This window comes from Pipistrellus hanaki (genome assembly GCF_964339955.1).
Source record: "Pipistrellus hanaki genome assembly, chromosome: 4".
In the NCBI taxonomy this organism is placed as follows: domain Eukaryota; kingdom Metazoa; phylum Chordata; class Mammalia; order Chiroptera; family Vespertilionidae; genus Pipistrellus; species Pipistrellus hanaki.
The window spans coordinates 13,038,072-13,057,777 of NC_140506.1; the positions used below are offsets into that span (position 1 = coordinate 13,038,072).

Consider the following 19,706-nt stretch of genomic DNA (forward strand, 5'->3'; position numbering starts at 1 on the left):
GGTCGATGTGAGTCATGCTTCCTTACAACACTGTGCTAGTCCAGGGAGATAATTGCGAGGAGTGAGGGGAGGAGCCAGCGGCGGGCGGGCGTCCCTGTGAAAACTGAAATGCTGGGGTTGAAAACAGGAGTGCTGGTTGCTCTGAATTGTCCGAAAACGTTGGACAATGAAATGGAAAAATTGTTTAAATGTAATTATGAAAGGATTTTCCTGCCCACCTCTCTGGCTCTCGGATCAAGTGTTCATTACACCCCCGCGGACCCACACACTTGCTGGACGTGTGTCTGAAGCAGCAGCAGGCCCCTCCCATTCCCACCTCGGGGGCTCCTAGGGGCTCTAGTCCCATAAGAATAAGCCACCGGACTGTTTAGGTCCCGGGAAGGCAGAGGAAAGGCAGGCCGTGGGAGTAGGGAGGAGTCTCGTCTGATTTGGCGCCAAGTACTTAAGGTGCTTGAATTTGAAAAAGGCAAACATTAATTTTTATGTTCGAAAGGCAATTATGGCAACAACGAGGCCGGCGCTTTCAGCTAGCTTTTTTCTCGAGCAGTCGGTTGGGTGGGGTGTCGGCAAGAGAAAGTTCTGCAGAACACAGACCACTTGCAGGTCCTGCTAGTGTCCCATCAGAAGCAGGTGAGTGCTCTGGAAGCGAAAGGTTCCGTTGATTAAATGTCCGGGAAAGGTTTGGACTTGTGGTGCCAACAGGGAAATTGCTGTGTAGGTTTGACTTGTGAAGTCGGGAGCGGAGTTGATAAGACGAAGCAGTCTTTTACCTTGAAGGAGTGCATAGGATGTCAGAACCAAAACTGTTGTTTCTGAAACTCAGGACATTAGGACACATGGAAAGTTTTGCCATACTGAGCACAGAGCAGGAGAGGTAAGCTGAGAATAAGTGAAAAAAATGTAGTACCTCAGAAAGACGTCAGTAGAAGGTAAATTTATAAAGACAAAAACAATAAAAACCCACAGACACATAATAAGCGGACTAGAGATGCTGTGAGTTTGTTTGTTTTGGACGAGGAGGAAGCATCTGTAAACTCTGCTGAGACAAAAGAAAAGCAGCTCACCCCCTCGTAGGTGTGGAATGATGACATTTTGATGAAAACAAGCCTCCGAATGGGTCACTATGTGTCTGTGAAAAAAATACTTGGGAGAATAGACACTGGACTGTTGTCAATAGCACACCCCCCCCACCCCACCCCACCCAGGACGGGACCGGAGGGAACGTGGCAGGGGGCATTTGATTTTTAAAACATGAGTAACTTTGGTTTAGTGGTTAATTTTCTTTCCTAACAAGCAGAGGCAGTTCTGTGATTTCTAGGTGGAAGGTATTTCAGAGGGAGTCATGCTGTGGCGTGGGGGGCAGGTGAAGCTGCTTTACATAAACACTTAGCATTTGTCCAAATCAAAGGACGGGGTCGGGAGTGGGAGGTCTTGCTGAAGATAGGGCCCGTGCTTAACGCTAACTACTCATCGAGGTTAACCTTTGTCGTGAATTTCAAAATAGTACCCTTTGTGCCATATTCTAGATGATCAAATAGTATGCGTTCCCACTGCCTTCTCTCTATGTTGGAGCAGCCCTCAGCTGGGTGTTTGGTTGACTTGGCGAACGGTTGGGTTACGGCTGAGCAGTGTTGTTTTGTTGAGAGCAGGCTTCATTTTACCAGAACGAGATAATGTATGTTTGTCGTTCTCTTCAAACGGGATGATTGTTGGGAAGCAGGATGCTGCCAAACCCGTTTTCCTGCTCACTAGTCCAGCCCGCCTGCCCCGTGTGGGTGGGGTCTGGTCCCTCCAGCAGGTGGGGTGGGGTGGCCCGCACTGTGCAGGCTTCTCCCCAGAGGAAGCCCCTCAGGAAGGGAGACCTTCCCCTGATAAGGTCCATGATAGCCTCTCGCTTTCCTTGCTGTCACTGTGTGCATTAGAGGCACTGACATACAGAGGAGGGGTCTCCTACCACATCCTCTGACGGGAAGCAAGACGGGGTTTCCAGCTTTGCTTTCTGTCCTGAACCAGGGAGGCTGCCCGAAGGGATGGGCTTTGCCTTCTCCCTGTGTCTGGCAGCAAAGCAGCAAATCCTGGCGGGCCTTGTTCCTGCGCTCGAGGTCACAAGGCAGGCGTGGCAGCCGCCTCCATAGCTCAGGTTGGAAGGCGGCCTGCCTAGGCTGATGAAGGCCTCTGGTTTACAAATAGTATATGTCTGTCTTACGTGGAGAGAATCCACAGGCATTCTTTGAAATGCTCCATGGGCCAGTTTATTGATTCAGGATTCCGCGGCAATCTGGGAAATTTTCTCCAATTAGTGAAAGATGTTAGGAAGTCTGGGAAGGAGTTTGGTTTTGAGCATGAGCTGGGTTTCATACTTGTTTGCTACCCTTTTAATCAAGTGCGTGGACTTTGTACACTCTTCTTTGAATTGCTTTCTTATTTGTCGGAAGTATAATTTGACCTGGTATTTACAGTTTTGTCTAAAGGAACCACTGATGAAAGAAAAATGCCATGATAACCCTGAGCAGTTGGTTTATAATAGCTCTCATTTCCAACTTAGGCTTCCTAAACACTTTCTTAGGCTTAAAAAAATTATTATTATTATTATTTCTAAATATGTTTTTATTGATTTCAGTGAGGAAGGGAGAGGGAGATAAAGAAACACTGATGAGAGAGAATCATTGGTCAGCTGCCTCCTGCACCACCTATACCAGGGATTGAGCCTAAAACCCAGGCTGTGCCTGACCAGTGGTATAACCGGGGACCTCTTAGTTAATGAGTTGACACTCAACCATGGAACCACACTGGCCAAGTGATTATTATTATTTTTTTTAAATAATACATTTCGCTTTCCCAACCCTTTCTATCAAGAATAATGTTCACCTTTTATCTTTTGAAATTGTGCCACATATCAGGTTCGTATTGAAGCACCATTAATCATCAGGTCTATATCCTGAATTCTTGTCATCTTACAGTGCTTGATCCTTGTCTTTGCTTGGGGTTGGCCTCATGTCCAGAGGCACATTCCATTGACGGGGTTCATTCCTTGAGGCTGAGATGTCTTGATGGACATTAATTCAGGAGTGCATTTTAAAGTACGTGGCTTAAGACCTGTACTGAGAGCCTGCGGTCTAAACGTCTGGCAGCTTGATCTCTGCCTTAAAGTCCAGCAGTGAGTGTAGCACCACCTTCTAATGGCAGCACTGATACTAAAGGTGTCTCTCTCTCTTTCTCCCTCTCTCTGTCTCTCTCTCTGTCTCTCTCTCTGTCTCTCTCTCTCTCTCTCTCTCTCTCTCTCTCTCTCTCTGCCTCCCTCTCTCTGCCTCCCCCCCTCTCTGCCTCTCTCTCCCTCCCTCTCTCCCTTTTTCTGCCTCTCTCTCCCTCCCTCTCTCCCTCTCTCTGCCTCTCTCTTTCTCTCTCTCTCTCTCTCTCTCTCTCTCTCTCTCTCTCTCTCTAAAGAAAAGTACGTAATGTACTAAGTGCACTAGTCAGAAACCAGTGGAACCTTTTAGCTGTGCCCCACAGTGCTTGCAGTTAGGTGGACGCCTGCCTCGGGTTGTATCTGTGGTGGGGCTGCCCAGGTGTTGTGTATGTGCCACTCACCTCAATATCACGGGACATTTGCCACTGGTTATCACCCCCGAGCAAATAGGGAAGCTGCAGCTCAGAACCTGTCAGGAACCTTCCACACGCGCACGGCTAGACCCTGTGTTTGTGTGCAAGGGCCGGAGATGAAGGGGGGAAATGAGAGAGCTTTTAGGGGGATGGAGGGCTGAGGTGATAGAATACAAATGGACCCCACGAGACTGACTCTGCAGTGTGCCCCCACGTGACCGGCAGAGTGGTGGTCCTGACAGAAAGTTTCAGACATGAACTATAGTCAAAGGTAAACGTGTAGCTTAGGCCCGAGCACCCACCGCAGAGCTCGGCCTCCATAGCCGCTCCTTCCCTCCCCTCCCACATAGCCACACACTTTGCTCTCAGCAGCTGTGATTCTGCAAGAGCCTTCATAGAGGCCCACGGAGATGGACTCCCCTTCGCAAGCCATTTTATTTACTCAAATGCTGCCAAGCCTGTGCAGAAAGGACCCCCTCAGACCCTCAGCTCTAGCTGTGCCTGCCCAGGTGGTTCTTCAGTCCCAAACCCTTTTGATCCATATGCATAGTTACCATAGTCACTTACATGCAAGTTCAAGGCAGCCTTCAGTACTTTAGCTGCATAACCACAGCTCTATTTAAATATTTAGATGGCACCTCTAGTTAGTGTTTTTAGTTTCTAGACCAAGATAGCACTGACTGAGTTTCTTGCTAGTTACCCCCTCTATCAGAAAGTGACTATGTGTGCATCTGATGTGGTGTAAATAGTTCATGAGTTATTGTCAGCCTTTTCTCCAGTCCACGAGCCAGCAAACTCCTCGGTCCCCACTGTGAGCTGGAAACATGGGTGCATGCTCTATTTTCCCTCTGTAGGGGAATGGAGTGGATTTCAACAAGAACTTAAGTAATTAAATCCACGGACTGTTCAGCTTTCCCCACAGCTTAGTTTATAGAGGAAATTGCCCCCAGAGACCAGGACAGAGGTTTTCGAGGGCTTTGTTTTCTTAGATTTTACTGAAATGTGTCAAGTCTTCTAAGGACGAGACAGGAAAACACTAACTGTAGGTAAGCCTGAATTGCCTGCGCTGTGAAGCTTGACTTTAGTCTCTGTGGCTTGATAATGACGATCATATGCAGTCAGGTTTGGTGGCTTGGTCATGAAGTGAGGTGAGGTTTAAATTAATCATCATTGCTTGTAACATTACTACATAGATTTACACATTTAAAGTAAGAGCTGATTAGAATTGAGGTGGAAATCTGATAGAATATGTAATTCTCAAACATGTTAGATTAGTATACAATTGCTTTCATTTTTCTTCTTCTTTTTTTAATGGAGTTTTGACAGCAGTATGTATCTTCAGTAGATAGCCCAAAGCCTTGAGCAAAGCAGACCATCGTTTTTTATGGTTTGTTTTCATTGCAGGTGCTGGACTGGATCGAGAACCACGGGGAAGCATTTCTGAGCAAACATACAGGTGTGGGGAAATCTCTTCATCGGGCCAGAGCTTTGCAGAAACGCCACGAAGATTTTGAAGAAGTAGCACAGGTGAGACAATGCTTTCCCTGCTTTCTCCTATAAATCTCTGTGTGCTTGGTTTGGAATCTCTGTTTTAACCACAGTGTGTGAAGGTGACTCCGAAGAGATGATGCAGTCGGTTGACCCTTTTGAAAACTGTGATGTTGTTGAAACAGAAAAACATCTTGGATGTTTCTGCCATGTGTGTTGTGCCAGTGTCTGTTGATTAGCTTGTGAAAGTTTAGTTCATACCCGGAGGGTAATAGGCCTTGTATTTCTGTGATGATGTTCGTGGAAAGAAACCTTAAAGAGGTTGTCCTTTTCCCAGTCCTTGGTGTGCATGCTTAGGAAGCAGGAGGGGAGGCTGCGATGTGCCCAGCACCCGGGAGTTGTGGAGTTCAGGGTGGGCCACAGTGCTCACTCGCCTATGACTTTGGAAAGTCTCTTAACGTTTCTGAGGTTAACTCTCTTGTCTGAAGAATAGGCTCCTAGAGAGGAAGTGCATCTAGGAAGAAAGGACTGGGCTCGATGGTGAACACAGATGTTGGCAAATATGTTTATAAATCTCAATGGATTGACCACTTAAATGAAAGGCAGCGATTTGATGGGGACTTGCAAGCTTTCGTTAAGAGGGAACTGGAGCACCAACCACTTCAGCACGGAGAGGGAAAGGCGTTCTGAGGACACAGGAGAGTGTTTCTCTTCCACGTGCAAACCCAGGAGTGTGTGTGAGCATTTTCAAATGGCCACTGTACGTGCAGGAATAGAAATCACCTCCAATTAAGTTTAAAGGGGAAAGAAATGTAGAAAATGGGATAAATAAAACTCACCAGATGAATCTGTTGGGAAGAAATGAGAACAAACATTATGATAGAAATCACAAAATAAGATGTAGTAATTTGTCTATAAGTATTGGTAATTACAGCAAACACAAATAGATTATAGTTGTTAAAAGACAAAGATTTATTCAATGGATACCTTTTAGAAATCATGCTGTATACTGTTTTCAAAGGACACACCTAAAACATAAATACCCAGGAAGTTTAAAAAATATATAAACTAGTAGAAAAAGATCTACTAAGAAAATCTAGCAAACAAAAACTAGTATAGGAATTGGAATATTAAACTAATAAACTTTAAAAGCATGAAATCATTATTAGAAATAAAGAGGGTGTTCAATTATAAAAGGAAGAGTGCCAATATATATCTAACATGATAATCTCAAAGTCTATAAAACAGGTAAACAGCAGTAAATCCTGGCTGCTCTGTCTATAGGTTCTATATTTACTGAGGAACTAACTATGGGCTAGAATTATGGGAACTAAAACTGCACTCAACTCCTATTCAGTGAAAATAACTTTAAAACATTATCATTTTTGTGTTTTTAAAAAATATTTTTTATTGATTTCAGAGAGAAAGGAAGAGGGAGAGAAATAGAAATATCAGTGATGAAAGGGAATCATTGATCGGTTGCCTCCTGCACACCCCCAACTGGGATCGAGCCCACAACCTGGGCATATGCCCTTGATCAGAATCGAACCCGGACCCTTTAGTCTGCAAGCTGACACTCTATCCACTGAGCAAAACCAGCTAGGGCAACGGTATCTTCTTTACATGTCCTCATATGTAAAGTGAAAACGAGAATCCCAACCTTCCTGCTTCTCAACCTCAAGAAACAAGTAAGAAAAGATCGTGTTTGGCTGCCTCACCACAGGTGGATGCAGCTGGGTTTTTTCTTATCTACATTATGTGTGGTCCCCCTTCTTGCACTCACTGGAAAATATTTGCCTTCCTCTCGTAGCAAAAATATGTGGGAAATGTGCTCTTATCTCCCCTTTATTTTCTCCATAAGATAAGGCACTGCTATGACCAATATGGTCCGAGGAAGGATGTGAAAGTTGGATCATGTGAGCAAAGACTTCAGGCACCAAAGAACCTAAGAGGCGGGACTGGCAACAACCAAGCTTTGGAAATGCAGGCTCTGTCCCATGCAGCGCCTTCCCCCAGCCCTGCCTCACTGCCTGAGCGCTCTCAGATACAGAGGCTGAGGGTCTACTAACGTCCTCCTGTGTGTTCAGCACCCATGACCCTCTCCCTCCCAGTCCTGTCGCTCCTTCCATTCTCAATCAGGGAATCTCTCCTATAGCCAGTCGTGCCCTATGTTTTTCTTGTGAACTTGTTTTATTCTGTCTAAGACAATCATCAAAGCTGTTGAGATAGGTTCTCGGGGCAGCAAGAGTGAGAACACTTTTTTGTAGGAAATGTCTCTGCTTTAAGGTTTCCAGGGCAAGCCAAGGGCAGAGCCCTGAGCCATGGTCTGCTTCCTATACTGGTTCAGAGATAGGCAGGAGCTTGCCTGCTCCTCCCTCCACCCATCGGTGTTTCGCTTCTTTCCTGTGATCTCTGCTCATTGGCCCTGGGTCTCTGAGGAGTGCCTGGCACACTTTTCCTTAAACTGAAAGGGCTTAAGGCTAAATCTGAGCGGCTTGTGGAAAGAAACCTTAAATGGAAACACCTTTTGCAGACTTTGCAAACATCTGTGCCCACATCCTCTCCCTCTGGCTTTCAAATAATCACCTGCCATGTGTCAGGCATTCTGCCAAGTGTGGGGGGATGGAGAGGGGAGGCAAAGGGTGGACCGACAGGCCAGACCCAGACCCCCTGAATGGGCATGGCCACCTGTCAGAGGGCTTTCCCTGGTAGTTCTTGCTGGCTAAGCTGAGACCTACTAATGAGTCGATTTCAATTTGTTGACATGAAGAGGATGTGAGAGGCGGGCATGGGGGACAACAGCTGGGACTGCTGGGCAGCATAGCCAGGTGGCCGGGTGGGCTCTGGGGAGCTACGTGCAGGTGACTGGCCTCCTCTCTGTGGGCCTCTCTCCTTTGCAGACTCATGATGGCTGCAGGCTCCAAGCTCTCCACCCAACACCTGCCTCTTTTCTCTCTCTCACACATCTCGGTGCTCTGCCTGTGCTCTCCTTCCCACTCTCTGCTTGTGCTCTACTTCCCACTTCACTGCCAGGACCCGGCCCTTCAGTCTGGCCTCTTTTCCCAACATCTTCAACTTCTCCCACTCCTAGTTCTTTTCTCTCTGGCACTAAATACTTATAGGCTTTCCCCACTTCTGAAAATGTCACTGGATACTGCTCTTTTTTAGATGCCCTGTTGGTTTTGAAGAAATGCTCTGCCACTTTCCTCTGCCATCATCATCAGCAATCCAGCACACAATAGACATGCAGTGATTGTCATTGATCAATGTAGACCTTTAAAAGTCTATCAGAGCCAAGGTTTAAGACAGAGAGAGAATCTGAAGGGCAACAAGAGAGAGACAGTTACCCTCAAGGAAGCTCCCATAGGCTGTCACAGATTTCTCAACAGAAACACTTCAGGCCAAAGGGGATTGGCATGAAGTATTCAAAGTAATAAAAAGCAAGAACCTGCAACCAAGACTGTTCTACCCAGCAAGGCTATCATTTAAAATTTAAGGCAAAATTAAGAGCTTTCCAGATAAAAGAAGGCATAAGGAGTTCAATACTACCAGACCAGCATTACAAGGAATGCTAAAAAGGACTGCTTTAAGAAGAAGAAATAGAGAGAGGAACATAGGCATAAAGAAAAAGTGGCAATAAGTAAGCATCTATCAATAATAACTTTAAATATAAATGGATTAAATGCTCCAATCAAAAGACATAGGGTAGCTGAATGGATAAGAAAACACAACAAATACTGGTATATATGCTGTCTGTAAGAGATAGAAAAAGTATTCTATGCAAATGGAAACAAACAAACAAAAAAGCTGGTATTGCAATACTTTTTTCTGACATAATAGACTTTAAAACAAAGGCTATAACAAAGAGACCAATAAGGTCACTACATAATACTAAAGGGATTGATCCAACAAGAAACATGAATTTATATGCACTCAATATAGGAGCACCCGTGTGTGTGTGTGTGTGTGTGTGTGTGTGTGTGTGTGTGTGTGTATAAAAATTTTTGGTGCACTTTAAGAAAGAGATCAATGACAATACAGTCATAATAGATGACTTTAACACCCCGCTGACTTCACTGGATAGATCTTCCAGAAAAAGCAACAAGTAAACAGTGACCTTAAATGACACACTAGATCTTGATGGATTTAATTACATTTATACAACATTTCATCCCAAAGCTACAGAATACACATTCTTCTCAAGTGCACCTGGAACATTCTCAAAGATAGATCACATGTTGGAACATAAAATAAGTCTTAACAAATTCAAGAAGATTGAAATCATATCAAGCATCTTCTTAGATCACAAGGGCATGAAACTAGAAATCAACCACAATAAAACTTAAAACATTCAAACACCCGGAGGCTAAATAGCATGTTATTAAATAATGAATGCTTTACCAATGAGATCAAGGGAGAAATCAGAAATTATCTGGAAACAATGAAAATGAACACAAAACAACCAAAATCTGTGGGACACAGTGAAAGCAGTCCCGAGAGGGAAGTTCATAGCATTACAACCTTACCTCAAGAAACAAGAAAAATCTCAGATAAGTTTTCTAACCACAACAACTAAAATAACTGGAAATAGAATAACAAGAAAAACCCAGAGTAAGTATAAGGAATGGAATAATAGTCACTCTATAGCAGTGGGTGTGCAGACCTGGTACATCACAGAGAGCACCCCTGGAACTACTTCCGGCTGGTTCTAGGAGTTGGCTGTGCCTCAGAGTACACCATCGGGCCTCTGAGGTGAATGCCCTCCACGATGGGAACTAGTCACAAGCATAGTAAGTGGGGAGAGGGCCATAAGACCTGGGAAAGTAAGGGTTGACTTCACTCTAGCCCTTCCACCTTGTTTCATAAAGATGGGGTGGGGTCAGAGAGAGGAGGACAGCATTGTAAGCCAGGAGAGATCTTGGCTGTGAGGGGCTCCATTAAGATCATGGCTTTATTAAGCCCGTGTGCAGGAGCTTTAGACAGACAGTGGCCTCAGTATTGAGTATCATTACCCTTGTGTTGGTAGTTTCCTTCATTGACAGCTCCGTAGCTCATCCCAAACAACAAAATGACATGTCTTGCTTTAGCACAGTGAGAATTAGGCCCACTGATGTGGGTTACTACCTTCCCCAGCTTTCCTTCCCTGCCCTCGATATATCTGACTGCTTTCTGTCAAAGCAAATTGTAATGGATGGGATAAGTTCATATTTTGGATTTATGGGCGTGTGTGTTTTTTGGCAGTATGGCCATTGGAGGCATCTTAAATATGGAAACAGGTACTTTAGGGCTTAATGAGGAGCTTATTTCATGTTTTGAAGCATATTCAAAAGGTAAAGCAAATTTTGGGTTTAGGGAGAAGAAAGGTCCTCTCAGAGTTAAGTTTGAAGTTGGTTAGCTTGTTTCCTGGAGATGTGTGTTGAAGGACCCTTGGTAAAAAATTCTAAATTGTTTTTAGTGTAGAGACCTTGAATGAGTAATTGATTTAGTGAATAATCTAGTTAGCTTCTTCAAAATAGTGAGTTGTGGCACAATGAATTAACATAGCAGGTTCAGAAAGGAAGTGGTGGAAGTTGCATGGTTGAATTCCTTTAAGATGTACTAAATATAGGCTTATTTAGAACAATTCGAATGTTCTGGGAAGGAGGAACCTGAGAGGAACCTCCTCGTTGCTGGGTGGAGAGCCTTGCAGCCAGCACTTCTGCAAGGCACATGCCTTCCCTGCAGGTCTGGCTTCGGGCTTTGTTTCCAAGGCAACTGTCACCACAGCGGGAAGCACTGGCCTCATTTTTGCAGACAGCTTTGCAGAGCCCAGGCCTCTGCACGAATCTGAAGGTCCAGGCCTTCTTTGTTTGGTACAGTGATTGTGAGTAGCTATATCCTATTGAATGAGCTTTTGCGAATGAGTTGATAGAGTGTGTGTGTGTTGCCTACGCAGCCATGTTGAGTTTTCAAGCAGGAGCTTTAAGAAAGAGATTTAGAATGCTTTCCCCGTGAGGCTTTTGCAGATGACTGGCGGAAAGGAAGATGCTCTCTGACAGCCGTCTTCTAAATAGTTGTCTACATTGATGTTCCCTTTTGGATGGAACAAGCTCCAAACACAAAAGCCAGGAACACCCAGGAAACTCTGGCTCAAGGGAGACGCTGATATTGGGATCACAGATTTCTCTAAAACGATTGATTGGTACATCGCTGGCATAGCATCTTCCCATCGCCGTCCTGTCTGGTTTGCTTATTCCTTGGGATTCAGGTTACCTTCCAAAGACATAACCTGTCAGGAAGTCATTCTCCATGAAGCCACTTCTGTCAGCAGCATTTTATATGCCCCATGAATTAGCTTGTCTTCCAGGAGAAAGAACTGGGATTTAGAAGGCAGGAACCTTACCTTCCACTCTATATTTCCAGAAGATAAGTAGGTGATGCTCTCACTGCTTGGTCTGTGCTCTAACTCCCTGGTCTGTGCTCTAACTCCCTGGGACCTGCTCTGACTCTCAGGTCCATGCTCTTTACTCCCTGGCTGATGCTCTATCTCCCTGGTCCCTGCTCTAACTCCCAGGTCCATGCTTTTAACTCCCTAGCTAATGCTCTAACTCCCAGGTCCATGCTCTAACTCCCAGGTCCATGCTCTAACTCCCTGGCAGATACTCTAACTCCCAGGCCAGTCCTGAGCTCACTTAGCTTTTGCCAGGAGGGTGCTCTGCAGTCAGCAGACAGACATACAGAACTCCTCCACATTTTTTAGCAGAGCCTAAAGTCAGTCCTTGAAATGCTCATGGTTTTCTCCTGTCCTATTTTTTTTTTTTCTAAGATCAGGAAAACCCATTTTTTCCACCAGATTCTTTGGGACGTTAGCTCCCAAGGATGGTAGAGAGGAAGTTCTGGTCTGCCTTTGAAAAGCCCTGTTTCCTGACTCGTAGCAATTATGCAATTATTTTATTTCTTAAGAAAAGAGGAAGCCTTTTGGGCCCCCACGCTGGCCTGGCCCTTATCTCCTTAGTCCTCCCCCGCAGTGATTGCTAGTCCCTCAGATGAGGAGCCGAGGAGCTGGGCCTGGAGAGATGCCCCCAGCGGCAGGTTGGCAGGTAGGAGAGACGTCTAGGATCTTCAGACTCTGAAATGGGCTTTCTTTCCTGACACCCCTCCTCTGTAAGCCTAACTGGAAGGGACTACATTTTCTTTTGTAAGATGAGCCCTGGCCTAGGCAGTTGTTGTTTGAACAATCCTAGCTCTGCTAATTGACGTGGGTGAGTTACTTCTCCTCTCTGTGCCTCAGTTTCCTCACTTGTGAATTGGGAATAAAATGATGCCCACATCACAGGGCTGTTGTGGGCGCAGACTAAGTGCACCGAAGTTGGCACCTATGGCCTGCTTGGCAGGCTGCCAGACTGCGCCACGGGTATGTGGAGGGCCAGGAAGACTTGCACAGGACATAGGATGGGCGTTTATAAAACATGCTTCTGTTGTTACAGAGGTCTTTTGAAGTGGGCAGTTTCACTGTTTCTGCTTTATGTAGGAATTATTATAATTCAGCGTCTATGTCACACTGGGTTTATATAGAACTCAATATATAGCAGTCCTCTTAAAAGTTCTGCACTTAGCTTGGGAACTGACTGCTTTCACATTATGTCAAACAATTTGATTGCAAAGAACATGTAAAATGTACACAGGCCTTCTCCAAGTCTGGCCATAATTAGTTGCTTTTAAGGGATTCTTCAGTATCTCTTCCATCTTTTATTTAGAAAGAGCTCTGAGAGGTCCTTTGTTAACAGGACAGAGTATTGTATGAGACTTCAGATAGTATTGGAATGGAAAGACCCCTGAAGACGGTTTCTCAGGTGGACGGGGGAGGAGGTGACCGTGGACCCGGCCTTGCAGCGGTGCATGAACGGGGCTCCGCATGGAGGAGCCCAGGTGTTGAACAGCATCAGGGTGAGATATGCCTGGGCTCGAGTCCCAATTTCACCAGTTGCCTGCCTCCTCCGTGAGCCCATTGGCTCCCTCCGGGCCTCAGTTTCCTTACCCGTAAAAGGCTGTGGTTGGGATGGGACAGCCCGTGCAAGGGGAGCACTCGTTTCTGATGCACAATACGCGACACGGGGATGTGATAAGAAGAGCAGACGGACATCCCTGTAGACTGTTGGCACCGCATCCCCATGCTGCCACACAGGGATGACTGTCCACCTCCACCCCACCCGGCACACCGGGGCACGTGCTCTGTACGTGTGAGTCATTGCCCCCCTGGAGGCCACCTCACACGGTCATGCTGTGTGTTACACCTGCTTTACATTTTTCACCTTGCAGGAAGTGCAGCATAAAGAACTTACTTTGTGCTTCTTAACTTAAATTCTGGTGGACAACTGCTATTCCACCTCCAAAGTCAGAATGCTAACACTGATGCCTGGTGGCCTCCCAGCCCTCGAGCCCACGAGGCTTTCACAGCCAAGGGGGTCAGTGTAGACCTTCCGTTGTCACATCTCTGAGGTCCTCGGGCCTGGAGGGTCTTCATTCTCCCTTGACCTTGCAACCTGACCCGTTGGAAGGTTTCAGGCCGTTGTTTGGAGAATGCACCTCACCGTGGGTTTGTCCGATGTTTAGATTCTGTTTAGATTCTGTTTACTGTGTCTTCGTCGGGGCATCAGGGAGGGCAGCTGGGTCCCACCTGCCGGGGCACATGATTCTAACTTGTCCGGTGCCCTGGTTCACTCTGACCCCTGGGTTGCGGTGTGCGTCTCCTGCCTTCTCCTCTGGGCAGCGAGTCTTTCCCCCTGGGTCGTTAGTATGCACGCTGTGGGAGGCGCTCTGACATTCTATAGACGCCTGGTCCTCGTCCAGTTTTATTTCTGTCAGCGTGGACTCGGCTGCCTCGCATCCAGTGCATCACATCGGCTACGTTACTGCTCACCCTTATGGCCTGACTGGCAGCGGAACCTCCTCAGGCCAGCTTCTGTGTCCTGCCCGCATTGTTCTTGAGGTTTTCCATGCTTTGGCCCTGTAACATGTCTCAGGGTACTGTGCCCACTGCACCCAGGACCCTGCCGTCTCTCCTCCTGGCTCACAGTGGTTCCTCCAGTTCTCCTCCAGTGCCGTGCAGTTAGCTCAGCTTCCCCCTTTCCCATGTTTGTGACTCCATTCCCCTCAGTGAGGTACCTGTCTCTCATTATCCTCGGTAGATTAGTGCCCCTGGCCATAAGCAGCTGGGTGAAGGGGTGCCCTTGCCCCCATCAGGCTTGGACTCCCACAGGGACACCCTCCCCATACTCGGGGCACTGCCCACCCTCACTGATGAGTCCTGACCTTGCTCGGCTGTAGAACTAAAATATTGGAGGAGAAGGGTGAAGGGCTCAACCCATTTTTCTTTCTCTTTTAAAAAAAATGTTTTTATTTTTATTGATTTCAGAGAGAAAGGGAGAGGGAGAGATAATAGAAACATCCATGATGAGAGAGAATCATTGATCTGCTGCCTCCTGCATGCCCCCTACTGGGTATTGAGTCTGCAACCCAGGCATGTGCCCTTGACTGGAATCAAACCCGGGACCCTTCAGTCCGAAGGCCGATGTTCTATCCACTGAGCCAAACCAGCTAGGGCTGAACCCATTTTTCAAAGGGAGACGCAAGGTTCCCAGTACTTCTCGAAAGCCCTGCACCTGCCCCGTCCTCTCCCAGTCCCCTCTCCCCGATAGTTAACGGTCTCAGGCCCTGGCCTACCTGCTTGTTTGAGGAACACATCTGCAACCTCTGCTTCAGCAAGAATCAACGCGGGGGTAACTTTCAGAGTAGACACCTGTTTTCCCCCTTAACTTCCAACTCTTTTTAACGCTGGCTCTCTTGTAGCCATGATAGTTACTACTTCCTTTTTCTGAGAAAATGTGCCAGCAAAGTAGAAACACGTGAAAAGGGGCAGTGGCGCACTTACGTTTTTTGTGGAATGAACCTGTCCCTTGCGCTTGGAATGATCATAGCGAAAGGCACAAAACTGGAACTCTGCCCTGTCACAGCGTGAGTCAGGAGACGGCCGGCGATGGCCTGCAGATACCTCTCGCTGCCGCCGGACACGGAAGGGCCGGTCTTGAGGTTCGAGGTTGACTGACTAAGACAGGACTGGATGGGGCCGCTGATAGGGGTGCAGTAACCGAAGTCAGCTTTTCCATCCGTCGTGTTTCTGTGTGATTCGCGGAAATGATCGGGAGCGGCGCAGGCTGACTGCAGCGCCGTGGCCCCCGGCCTGGCCAGTGTGTGTTGCTCACCGTGTGTTTCTCCGGCTGTTCTCCCGTGCAGAACACGTACACCAACGCGGACAAGCTGCTAGAGGCCGCAGAGCAGCTGGCGCAGACGGGGGAATGTGACCCCGAAGAGATTTATCAGGCCGCCCATCAGCTGGAAGACCGGATCCAGGACTTTGTGCGGCGCGTCGAGCAGCGGAAGATCCTACTGGACATGTCAGTGTCCTTTCACACGCACGTGAAAGAGGTGAGACCCGGGAGGGGGCGGGGGCCCGGGACTGCGGGGTCTGTGACATGAGAGTGCGGACCAGAGCTGGCGTGGCGATGGCAGCCAGCTCCCTCCCGCTGAGCGGCCAGCGTGGACGGGACCCACGGGCTGCCGGCAGGCCTTCCTGGCAGCACAGGCGCACGCAGCCTTTGCTGGGCTGGCCCGGGAGGGGTGGGCGTCTGGGGAGAGGTGTGGATGAGGAGGTGAGCGGAGCTGAAGGAGGCCCTTTAAGTTGGAGAGAGACAGGCGTGCACCTGTTTTTGCATAAAGAGACGGCCCACACATTGTGGTCAGAGCTGCTGGGTTTCCCTTCTGTGTCAGCCTGTCATGTGGCTCAAGTCACAGTTGCCTTCTGATTTTTATCTGACTGTGTGGCCATTCTCAGATACTAATAAAAGTGAGCTTTCCGGAACACTGACTGTACCAGACAGCAGCGTTAATTAATTAAGGCCATCTCGGCTTTGGTGATGTCAGTTCAGTATTAGCTCTGCAATCCGCAATCTTTTTAAGAATCGCACCTGGGGAAAGGTTGGTGCCTGTAACTCTTGTCCCAGACCAGGCATTCCAGTCCTGTGTGCGGAGATCTCTGAGCTCTTTACTCTCTCACCCCCAGAGGACAGAACACAGAATACTACTTGTTTCTGGGGAGAGAGAAGGGGCAGTATTTCCACGGAGACGGCAGGTGTATTTTCCACTTTGCATGTGGAAAGTGGTTGATGGAGGCGTCAATTTCACCCTTAAACTTGGGTTTGGGAACATTCCCCACCCTTTCTCCCTCTTTATTTTTCTCTCCAAAAGGAATTCGTGAGATGCTTACCCTTCTCTTAGAAGATGAAGACTGGTGCTCCTCCTTTTCAAAACATGTTTTCAAAACAGTATTTAACAGAACTGCTGATTAGTCTAAGACAACTTTGGATTGTATTTTAGGAGAACTTTTATTCTCCTGCATTTGTTTTCCACCTCTCAATCTCTGTAGTCCCTTTAGTATTATTTGCAGTGTTTTATTCACATCAGTTCTGATTATAATATTTCCATGATTACCCTTTGTTACCTGTCCTCTCCTTTCCAATGCATTTTCTACTGCTCATTCCTTCACTCTCTCGCTCATTCATCCCAGAGTGTCTCCTGAGCCACTGTAATGTCCCAGGAGGTTGTGCACCAGGGAATGACAGTGGAAAACATATTCTGTGTCACACATTTCAGACGTTGGTTCGTTTCTCTTGGTGGATGTTTAGTGCCTTGAAGACCAGAACTGTCTCTCTTACCTCTGTACCCACAGCTGGCCTCCGTGCCAGGCTCAGCAGAGTCAGTCGCTGGGAATAATGATGTCTATTTCTAGCACATGTTCTGAGATTTAATGATGGAGGGACATGTTTCCATTTTCAAATATAGCAAAAGCACCATTTTCTTCACCCATTTGTACTCACCCAGCTTCTCTCTCAGAATGGGGTCCGGAGTTGGGAAATGTGTGGGTTGTTTGAGGCCACCAGGTGGTTGCGGTGAGGTCCTGGCAGGGCTTGTCTCTGGGATTGACTCGGGGCCATCCGTGGGGTTTTGTTCATTGATCCCGAGAAGCCACGGTTCCCCAGGAAAAGTCTTCTCATTTGGATCAGCTGCTTTTCTTGCTGGGTTTCAGGAAAGGAGCCTTGGGTTCTGCTTCTGCAGACTTACCCTCTGAACCGGGACCGGGCTTTGTCTGGGTAATGCCTGGGAGACCCTTTCACTTTGTTCAGGAGTCGAAAAGAAAGCCCCCCAGTCACCTGGGAAGTTTTTGTCTGGCGTGCCAGCCTGGCTCTGTTTTTATGCCCACCACTGAGGCACGCAGACGTCTTTCTGTGTGCCCAGCGGGTGCTCACTCTCCCTGGACCTTGCATTGTGGTCGGAGGAGGGTCACAGGAAGCGGGGGCTCTCATCGCTCCCCGGGGTGCAGAGCACTGGGAGCGACCTCTTGTCCCATCCTCACCTAGTTGGCTCCTGGCTTCTCTCCTTTTCTTATGCGTGTTTGCACTGGTATTATTTCATGGTACTGACTTTGACTTGCCCAGCCCATGCATCCTTCATAAATCCCTTTTCATCATATTAAGAGACCTTTTATCCAGAAGCACTGAGCTCTGTGCTGACCCAGAATGCCAGGGGCCGCTGAGCCCTCGCCCCTCGATCAGGGCAGCGGGCGTGTGCACCAGGAGAGCCTTGGCAGTTTCGGGCCGAAGAAGGTGCTGTGCTGCTCACAGCTGAGCAGTTCCCCTTTGGTTTCTGCTCTCATCCCTGAAACTGGGTTCTGTTTTCAGTTCAGAGTGGTGCCTTCCGAAATTCCACCTGCCAGCTGTCATTGAAACTACCTACTTCTGCTCCTGGCTTGCAGCTGGGAGCTGTGGCTTCGGTACTTCCCATACCCCCTTACGAATGATCATCTTAGTCAGAGACAGGAGTAGATGCCAAGAGCAGTAGCTTCTGTTTATAAAGTGCTTGTAGTAATTGACTCTCAAACTGGCTTTGCCAGTTAGGGAAGACATGTATGGTAACATGAGCCCATTTCATAGATGAGAAAACTGAGGGTAGAGAGCTCCAAAGGATTTCTCAAGGCCACCCACAGCTGGTGTGTTGTGAGCAAGTGTGTAGCCTGTGTAAGACTGTGCACTGGAGAGTGGTTGCCCCTAGAGCAATCCCCAAATCTCGGGGTTCCAATTCTGCCACCCACAGAATCAGCTGGAAGCTCAGTCCTTCCCTGGGATTTCCCCCCACCCCCACCCCACCAATGAGTTCCTCTAGGAGTCCTTTCTGGTGGGGTCTCCCTCCCCAATTAGTGAAGAAGGAACTTTTTGGGAGTTTTCTCCTGGGAGAGCAAGGTCCCTCCTTTAGACTCCACCCAGCACGGTTTGTGGGGAGGGTGTAACCGGGTCAGACTCGGGCAGACACAGGATCCAGTTTTTATCAGTTTTCTCCCCAGAACTCCCTGTGTCTCCCTAGCCCAGCCTTCTCTGTGGTCCTGGTCCCTCACCCAGGCCTGTGCACACCTGCAGCCTCTTGTGGGCTGGGTTCAAGTTCTCTTCCATGCAGTGGGCCTGGCTACGGCTCAGAGGGCCTCTAGGGGGCAGCGTTGCCTGAGTCTGGCTGCCTGAGGAGCCCAGGCTGTGGGCACAGCTCTTATTCATAGAGTCCATGCCGATGAGAACTTGGTTAGAAGGAAACTCTTGCTGCCAAGCAGAGGTTTGTCTTTTATTGTAAATTCACAGCTAGCACAGAAGTACAGGTTCCTTTTCTTCACATTCAGGCCGTTTCTGGTAAAAAAAATAAAAATAAAATAAAAATAAAAAAATCCAGGCGTCTGGGAGACCTTTTCTCATTGCTCTGTGCAGAGGGTATTTTAGAAGGCAGAGGTCCCACTTTCAAAGCTTAAACAGTAGGCTCTGCCTGAATCCTGTTGCATTACGAATGCATCGGTTCATCTAACATTGACATCAGAGGTACTTCTCTCTGAGACTTTGTTGAAAGAGAATATTTCTGTTGGGCCAGACAGGAACATTCTAAAGGGGAAAGGACCTTTGGGCAATTGAACATCATGGATTTAGAGGCACCCTCGCCCCTCCTGCCTCGGTTTCCCCCTCTTCACCTGCCTGATCCCAGCACGGCCCCTGCGGGCTCCTGCACAGCTGCGCTGTCCTGGGCGGGCGCGTTCCTCCGTGGACAGGCGTTGAGGTGTCCCGGATGTGGAGGGAAGGAGCTGCGGGTCCAGGAGGGAAGGAAAAGGCCTCGCGCCGGGCACGTCCCCCGGGAGCCGGGGGAAGTAATGTCTACAGAAGCCCAGACATCCCAGCAGCTGTCCTCGCGCCGTCCTATTTTTAGGTGTGAAGGATTTTAAAATGTTGGATGTTGGTAAGTTGGCCAGACTGTGACATATTCTGAACAATTGGTAGGAACCTGGATACTTTCTGAAAAATACCTAGAGAAAGAAAGCTTTTCAAACATTGTGAGTCTTATCATTAGAAGGATTCTCCTTGCAAGAACAAAACTCACGGTGGTGGTTAACATTTACGTACCTCTTCACTCCGGGTACATGGCCCTCCCTCCCCTCCCCATGGCCTGTGAGGCAGGCGTTATTACTGGGCCCGTCTGACGGAAGAAGAAGCTGACAC

The 19,706-nt window shown here is 47.9% G+C and overlaps 1 protein-coding gene across 6 annotated transcripts in view; it reads left to right on the plus strand.

Moving 5' to 3' along the window:
• Positions 1 to 19,706, plus strand: part of TRIO (trio Rho guanine nucleotide exchange factor) — a 749,917-nt gene that overhangs the window by 137,279 nt on the left and 592,932 nt on the right. For all 6 annotated transcript variants that reach the window (XM_084881643.1, XM_084881642.1, XM_084881641.1 and 3 more), the window contains exons 10-11: positions 5,005 to 5,127; positions 15,361 to 15,552. In XM_084881643.1, coding sequence (XP_084737769.1) covers positions 5,005 to 5,127; positions 15,361 to 15,552 — 315 coding nt within the window. The remainder of the gene's footprint in view (positions 1 to 5,004; positions 5,128 to 15,360; positions 15,553 to 19,706) is intronic.